At 43.8% G+C, this 8,621-nt stretch overlaps 1 protein-coding gene across 5 annotated transcripts in view; it reads right to left on the bottom strand.

Annotated features, from left to right (window-relative positions):
* Nucleotides 1–6,180: 6,180 nt before the first annotated feature.
* USP32 (ubiquitin specific peptidase 32) overlaps nucleotides 6,181–8,621 on the bottom strand; it is a 67,536-nt gene continuing 65,095 nt past the window's right edge. For all 5 annotated transcript variants that reach the window (XM_032707193.1, XM_032707195.1, XM_032707196.1 and 2 more), the window contains exon 34: nucleotides 6,181–8,585. In XM_032707193.1, coding sequence (XP_032563084.1) covers nucleotides 8,412–8,585 — 174 coding nt within the window. In that variant the 3' untranslated portion in view covers nucleotides 6,181–8,411. The remainder of the gene's footprint in view (nucleotides 8,586–8,621) is intronic.

Genomic DNA, 8,621 nt, shown 5'->3' with positions numbered 1-8,621 from the left:
TAAGACTCTGAAATAAAAATTCAGTTAAGGCCTAACCACTAGGAATAGTCAGACAGGGCACAGCACAACCGTGGACATGCACGAACTGCAAACAGTACAAGTGACCTGCCCACAACACATTTTTGGTATTCCAGATATTTGGGGAATCTTAAGCAGTAAAATGACTGCAAAGTATTTGGTGCAGCTTGCAAGGGACTGTCAGCCCAGGTCAGCTGAGCGAGGGGGGAATTCTGCATTGCAAGTTATTGTGGTAAAGGCAGCTGGGAGCAGGTTGAAGGTCTCTGTGAATTGTGCAGGTTGGTGTCCAGCCCAGCACAGCCAGCCAAAATAAATGTGGCCCCTCTCTGCAAGCATTCTTCCTCAAATACCTTCCTTTGGAGTCATCTTTTATTTTAAGCAAAATATATAAACAAAAGAAAACAGTGTCAGTTTTACTATTGTACACATGGACCCAAAATACCCATTACAATCATCACCAAAATAAATTATTGTCCCGGTTTGAAATGGTGGGAAACTTCAGTTTTCCTTTCATTCAAGTGGAAAGCATTTTATAGTAAGATATTCCTTAGGGATAATATACACTTTAATGGACTCACATAAAAGTTATCATATATTTTTATATCAAGTCTGTGTATATTAAATTTAGTAGTGTGGGAAACAGAAGAAGAGCCTGTTAAGAACTTGAAATGATCTTTTTTTATGCAAAAGAAATGAAGGATGACAGTTCCAATGGCTCTTGCAAGAGGCTCTTGAAACAACAGCTTGTGAAATGGAAACAGAGATTTGTGTAAAAAGTCTGTTTTCATATTGGACGAGTGCAGCCTCTTCTTTAAGCAGGTAACTGCATTTTACAGACAGGGAACCTGGCTAAGAAAACCCTTCCCTGTCCCCCTTGTCCCTCTTTTTCTTCCCCACAAAGAAAAAGCAGTTTTGTTCAGCAGACTGGAGCAATCAGAACCATCAGAGCTCAGGTTGCGGACGTGTCAGCTTTTCCACGGCCGATCCCCTTCCCCTCGGCCATCCTGCATTTAGTTTTAAAAGGTCATTAAACAAGACACAAAAGGTGAAGTGCAAGGTTACAGATTTATAACCTGCCTGAGCAGACAGGGGCTGACAAAGGGCTGGTGCTGCCTGGGACACCAGGTTGAGGTACAGGAGGTGTCTGTTTTGTGCCCTGCAATCAAACCCAGCAGCTGAAGGAAGCAGGAGCAAACCCAGTTCAGAGTGAAATATATTCAGAGAGGATACTCACATCTGTGTCCTATCCTTCCTTTAATCAGCTCTTAATATATTTTATTTATTTATTTGAACTCTACCCTTCTTCACACTCACCTTGTCTTCTGCTGTTTTCCACCACCTGCCACTCACACGAGAGGGAAGGCAACCAGTGTTTTGGTCCCAGTTAAATCAAATAAGTTAAACAACAGTCCAAGCTCCTCATCCTGACAGATTTTGTGCTAAAAGCTAATTATTCTTCAGGTCACTCTCAATTCTTACTCCTTTAAACTGCTGCTGGTTTACAGCAGCATCTCACTGAGCTGCCAGATCTCTGGATTATGTTAAAAGCAAAACAGACTGGCTTCTGTAATTGAGGCACTATTTGGAAACACCCACACTGAAAGTAATCATCTTCTGGCTTATAATTCATTCATAATCATTTAAAAAAAATAATTGGAAGGAAAGGTAAGAAGTTAAAACACCCAGTGTAACATCCTTGTTCCCATCTCATGGCCAAACTGCTCCTCTGATATGCTGCCAACTTTTTATCAAAAAGCTTCCACTAAAAATCTCTTTGTTACAAGTTAAATGCTGGGGCTGCCTGTGCTCAAAGGGGCTGTTGGGCCCAGAGATTTATTCCCTGGCGTGGGTCTTTTAAACAGGAACATTTTTATAATCAAAACTGGAGATAAAAAGGCACGAGCACATGGCAAACAAACCTTCACCATCGCGAGTGAGGTCATCGACGGGAGCGTGTGCTAACGAGCCTCGTGCATCACTGGGGCCTTCCTGTGTGGAATCCTTTCCTGCCCCTTGAAGAAGTGTTCTGATACAACACGGATGGCTTTGATTTAGAGATCTCCAAAGGGGTTTTATTCCCTATCAGAAGGAAAACATCACGTAACAAAAGAATCCATCGGGCTTTCTGTTCTGCTTGGTGGTGGCTCACAACAGAAACCTCCAGCATCTCAACAAAGCCCTGAGCCAGGATTTAAACTGCTGCAAGAACATCTGAACCACAGAGCTCAAAAACTCAGCCAGTTCAACCCTTCTGAGTTTGGAAGTTTTAGGTTAATACTGTGCTTTCTATATCATATCTCAGCAAATTTAAACCAAGATCACCCAGAGCTGCAGCAATACCTGGCCAAACTTCTTCCTGGTTTTAAGACTGAGCTCAATCTGTTGCCTCAAACTATTTCATTGCCTCCAAACACAGACAGCACATAATCCACCACTATTCCAATTTATTTGTCAATCTAGATCCTTTCTTCTATCTCAGTTTGACCAAAACATCCAATTAATAGTGTAAAAACAATAAAAGTTGCAGGATACTTTGAGGGAATAAGAAGCTGGAGAAGAGTCAGTAAGAAGCTGGAAATCACAGCTCTGCATTTGCAGGCAAGATCTGAAAGTCTAAGTGAGATGACCTGACTGTGACAGAATAATGACAAACCAAAGTAAAAAGAAGATATTTCAGAAATGAAAATATCTTTTTTTTTTTCCTAATTTACAAAATCTATGTAGTTTTTTTTTAAATCACCATTATCTGCAGCATTAGGATGTGCTCTAATTCAGTGAGGACAATGCTCTGAGCAGAAAGCTGGACTGGATCAGCTCATTCCAACCCAAATTATTTTATGATTCAATAGTTCTATGCCAGATAATACCCTGTGCTATGATTTCATTTCTATTAAGTCAATGTTACAGTCTGTGGACAAGACAGAAAGTATAAAACTCCCTCCATCCCTTTGGTTTGAGTAAAAGGGAAATGTCTCTGTTCCTGTCATGAGATAAAACAGAGTCTGCCTTGGTAAGGTCCCCTTCCCAAGGAGCTCCCTGTGCTTCCCACACTCTGGATCAGGGAAGAAGATGGGATTTTAGCCTGTTACACAGAGCTGAGGAACAACAGACTGAGACAACACTTCCCAAATGCTCAGCACAGTCCCCACACAGCAGAGCTCCCCCAGCCAGTCCAGTTGGACTTTGCACCCAATAAAACTCTAATGTTGAAAAAAATCTTCCAGCAGCACTGAGATAAATAATATCCAAGTACAGGGAGTCCTGTATTGTCAGATCACACAAACACTGGAACAAAGGCTCTCAAGCATCTGCTGCTCTGTTTATTTTTCTTGCAGGGGATGGGAGTGCACAAACTCCGATCCCCCCCAGCAGCTTGTGACCCACCTGGGGACATCTGTGCTCTCCTCAGTGTTTTTAAATGCACTGTTAGAAGGTGAGGGTCAGTCATCAAGTAACTGCTCAAGAGCTGTCTGGAATGACCCTAAATCAAATAAAAGCTGTTATTTTGCCATTATTTTTCCTCATTTGTTTTCTACTCCCACAATTAGCAGGGGGAGGCCACTGGATGGGCTTTTGTACAAATGCATGTTCTATCCCTACTGGTATATTTACCTTGTTTTAGTCTCAAAATGAGCATCCATACCTGCTTCTGGTGCCTCTTGCATTCTCACAAGCTGGAATAAATACAGGAAAGCAGCCTGGCTTGGTCTTATTCCCGTGCCTTTTCCAGGGGCATCACCACCAACCACACCAGCTCCAAAAGCTTCCAGTGGCTGAACAACAACTGCAATGTAGCAAATCAACAGAAATTCTCCTTGTGATTTTCAGTCTTGAGGTCACTTTTTTTGCAACCTAAATAAAAGACAAAGCTTGATTTCCCACTGTCCTCTCAGCTCTGCCTTTACAGGAACAGCTCCACGTGTCCTATGGACACCTCGATGTCCTGCTCAGTTCTCCCTCCTCAGACCCTGCTGGGCTTTTTACCCCAGACAAAAGGTCTACACTGCAAAAACTAGGGAAACTGCTGAAGACTGCCTCAAGGAAAAACATTATTTAAACCCCAAAAGTCTGTGTACCTGTATCATAAACCAGCCAGGATGTCACCCGGACGTTTTAGTTTTTGTGAGCTCCTAAGACTCCTGAAGTGAGCAACTACCACGAGCAGGACTTTTAGATTCTGCAAACACGCTCTGAAAATTTAATTTATATCAAATCCAGGAGCATCCTTACCATATTTTCTCGTTTGTGTCTCATTTGGTTTAAGGGACCTTACCAAACACCTCTTTCCATTCTCACAAAACAGGAAATCTTTTACACGCGATCAAGGAAGTCGGAGGCCTGTCCCAAACAAAAGGCACAATCTCCCAAGCTTCTGAGAGGGTTTTATTTTCCTGAAGTGATAAATCAGCAGGCATGGATGGCTGCATTTCACTCACTTCTTGCTTCAATTTACTGCACCTGAGGGAACAAGTGTAACAAAAGGTATAATTAATGCCTATGTGGATGCTCCGGGGCCCTGGGCCAGCGGCCGCAGCCCAGCACGTTCTCGGGGCACTTGAGGGCCCTGATGGCAGATAAGGGATAAATCCATGATATCCAGGTATTTAGAAACAGGGAAAAGCAGGGACACAGCTTCCTGTGGGAGGGCAGGGAGCAGAGGGATGCACTCTGGCCACAACAGTGGCTCCAGAGCAGATTCAAGTTGGATGGAGATGGGATGTACCTCTGGAGTTGGGATTGCCAGCCTGCAGGGAAGGGACAGTGGGCACTCATTTGGCAGCAGGGCACCCTCAGGAGTTGGTGCATCTGTCCCTCCTGCCATACCACAGGAAATAAGATGCTTTCCCCACTCCATCTTTCCCCTCCCTCCCAGGAGAGGGATCAGAAGGCACAGCTGGTGGGTGCAGGTCTGAAGGAAGGCTGACCAACCACCCTCAAGTGTAGCAAAGGCACTTCCAGCACCGAAAAGGTATGAGGGGAAAATTCCAGCCCAGCTCATTTCACATCCCTCCCATCTCACAAAATGGGCTCTGCTAATTTTAGAGTCCTTCTCTGAGACTGCACAGTTCTGATCTGGGAAGGAAAAGGGATTCAGCAGCAGAAAATGGCTGCAGGTTTTGGCAGGGGTATGAGCCCTGCATCTATTTAATGGCCCTTCCTACACTTCTGAATCAATAAAAGCTTTACCACTGACAACAGCACACATGAACATCTCTGGTAATTAGAATTTTTAATCTTTTTAAACTGCACTTCCAATACCTCAAAGCCTTAAAGAGAGGAAATGCACAATAGGAACAACTAGAGACCGTAATTCACTGAAATTCAAATTCCAATATTGAAAATGCCCTAGTGACTCCAGTGACACTGTGGGCTGGTCACACTGGTGAGGAATGACCACAGACAGTAAAGACAACTAAGCCCAGCTCGAGGGTCATCACTTAGTGCTGCACCAGCACTCCAAACACAGCAAGAGAGGGCCTCACTTCCTGGGACACCAGCTCCTCTGGATCATCCTGGTGATGATCCTGATGTCTGCTAATCCTGGGATAAATATCCATTTAGCACCTTGAAGGGCCATAAAATACGAACAACTGTTCATGTCCAGCTCAACAGTGTCTTTGGAAACACTCAAAAGCAAAGAATCTCCACTACTTGTGTCTCCTGGCACAGCTCACCCTGGACTTGGGTCCAGTTTCCAGAATCCACCAGATTCTCTTCCTTTTTGGAAAAAAGCACAACTGTCATTGCAGTTAAAGCTCTCCCAGGCAGTGTCTGCTCAGAGGAAATGTCTCAGCACCATCCACAAGCAAGAAACCAGGAGAAGCAGCAGCAGGAACACGTCAGGCCCCGGGACTGTCCATGGAGGAGCTGCAGCTCCTCCTTCCAGAGACAGGAGAGCCAAACCTCACGGACCTGAGGGCTCCTTCCACCTTGGAAAAGGACTGTTTCCAAATAATAACCACACTTACTGTCCACAGCAACACTGAACAAGGGACTCCACTGAGAAAGGACCCAGCTCACCTCTGGTAAGCAACAGAGAATTGCTGGATGCTCATTCCCACGTTCCTGTTTTTTGGATTGACAAACACATTTAAGCTGAATGAAAACAGCACAGACACTTCAAAGCAGGAAAACAATTATTAAAAATTATCTGACAAGAAGTGACACTTCATCTGCATCCACAGTATTTAATTTGTTTGAATAATATAGTTACAGATAAACAGGTTCACTCCATATACAATTACCAATACCTTTGTTTTAATACAGCTCATATTCCAGTACATCAACACTATTTTATTTACAAGGTATTTATGTACATTAACATCTTTCTAAAGTCAGTGCATTGTCAATAAGTTTTTATACAATAATTTACAAAGTGAATGTAGTTAATAGTTAACTTAATAAATTTACTACTAATTTATGAATTAATTTAATTTAAAAAATTAATTACAACCAATGTAACAAACACAGAAGATCAAATAACATTAGTAGATTGTGCTACCTGCTTAAATAAAACATTTTAAAGTAAATCAGTTGAAAATCTTTCACTTTTCATGGAGTTTGCTGAGGGAGGAGCAGACAAGTGGGTATTGAAAAAGCTTCTACCCTAGAAATTCCCACGTCATGTTTGCTTTTCTTCAGGCTCAATGTTTAGACCACTTGAAAGATAAAAGACCAGAGAGGATAAGGAGCAACACCTGACAGGTAAGACAATACTCATTTTTGGAACAGATCTGCTGCAGAGGCACAACCTCCAAAGGAGGGAACAGCCAGACCAGCTGATTCCATTCCTTACATGGATAAAGCTCAGACCTTCCTGGGAGTGACAAACCCACTGAAGGTTTGGCATCCTTGTAAAACCCCTCAGGAAGAATCCAAATGTTCATTTCAGAGAACCACAGTAAGTCACAGCTCTGTCAGTGAAGATACAGAATCCAGAGAACTGGGAAGATGACACAGGACAAAATTAATGAGCTGCTTGAACTCAGCTGAAGGAAAAAAAAAAAGGCCAAAAGAGTGAGATTTTTATCTTCATTCAGATATGCAAACGACTTAACACTGAAAATGTTCAAGGAAATGCCTGCTCAAAAAACAACCATCTTTTTTTCCAGTCTCTGCTAAGATTCAGTCACACCTTCCCTCCTGCAACAGCCCCCTGGAGTTACAGAGCACTGTTGCAAGGGCAGGGAAAGCAATTCTGGTTTAATTGCAAGTATTTGCATAAACTGTTCTTACCAAAAAAAAAACCCAAAAAAACAAGAAGAAAATTTGAAAAGGCAACCAAATTTTGAAACCAAGAAACTCCATTAAATGATGAAACCAAAAAAAAATAAAAATATCTCCATCCATGAGTGCTACGAGAGCTCCCTGACAGCCACGGCTTCGCCTCCCTTGGAAATACACAGTGGATAATTCACAGCCATTCACTCCAGAGCCCTTACAGACGACGACAACGAACAACAAAAACCAAACTCTGGTTTTTCAATTCAATTCTACGCATTTTCAAAAGTGCAAATTTAAAAAGCAACACCAGTCATGAAACGTAAGCTCAAGCGTCTCTCCTTCCGCGCGCCGGGAACGCTCCGTGCAATGTGCACGGCTTTAAGGACACCACGAGTGGAACCACAACTACTCTCTGCAGCCTGAGGCAGCTCAGAGCTTTGAGCCAGCACTCTCCAGGCAGAAAAGCCATTCCTGAAACCCGTTGGATTGTGCACGGCCAACACGTGGAGGAAACACAAGAGAACAAACCATTCGAGTGCAGAAACGAATCTCTTCTCAAAGGATGATTTGGTTTGTGCTCCCAACATACAGAAAGAAAGCAACGGACACACATCAGTGGTGGCAAAACTGGAAACTTCTCCTACTCTTGACGATAATTCTTTCGGTTTGTGCACTTTTCCTTCTCTTGCTTTCCCTGTTTTGCCAATAAAATGCAATAAAACTGCAGGAAAAAGGAGGTAGCAATATCATGTTGTCCAAAGACAACACTACAAATTGGTTTTCCCCATTACCTTAAACCTAACGAGAGCCTCGGGGGGTTGTTAGAACAGTTGGTAAACTCTACACTACTTCGTTTAGCTCTTATTTGGACTATTTAATTTAGCTCTTATTTGGTCCTGGGTGGCTTTTCTCAAACCATTAGATTTAAAGGCCAGTGGCAGTCTCAGCCTGATGTCCAACATCAGAAACGTTCAGAGCGCGTAGTGAGAAAACAGAACAAAACGATACTACTGGATATTAACTGGGTGACCAGGGGGTGCTTTTTGTGCTTTCAGCCCACGGGCTGCGACAACCCCGCGTGGGTGACGCGTCCCAGGGACACCCTCAGCGTCCCCTGCCCTGCAGGGTGTCCCCCTCCCCTGCTCCCACGGCGGGCAGCTCCTCCTCCCTCACTGCAGCACGCAGTACTTCTTGTAGTCGGACTCGAAGTCCTCGTCCATGCTGCTCGTGTCTGCCATCTTCTTGCCGTCGATCTTGGGCAGGAACTGGGCATAGTCCACCCCCTGCTGCTCGTAGAACAGAATGTAGGCAGAGTCCGTGTCGATCTCATCCGGGTGCAGCTCCTGGGACACGGAAAACACACGGGCGGGGAGACGCAA

This window comes from Chiroxiphia lanceolata, chromosome 20, assembly GCF_009829145.1.
Source record: "Chiroxiphia lanceolata isolate bChiLan1 chromosome 20, bChiLan1.pri, whole genome shotgun sequence".
In the NCBI taxonomy this organism is placed as follows: domain Eukaryota; kingdom Metazoa; phylum Chordata; class Aves; order Passeriformes; family Pipridae; genus Chiroxiphia; species Chiroxiphia lanceolata.
This window is presented reverse-complemented; position numbering and strand designations above follow the sequence as displayed.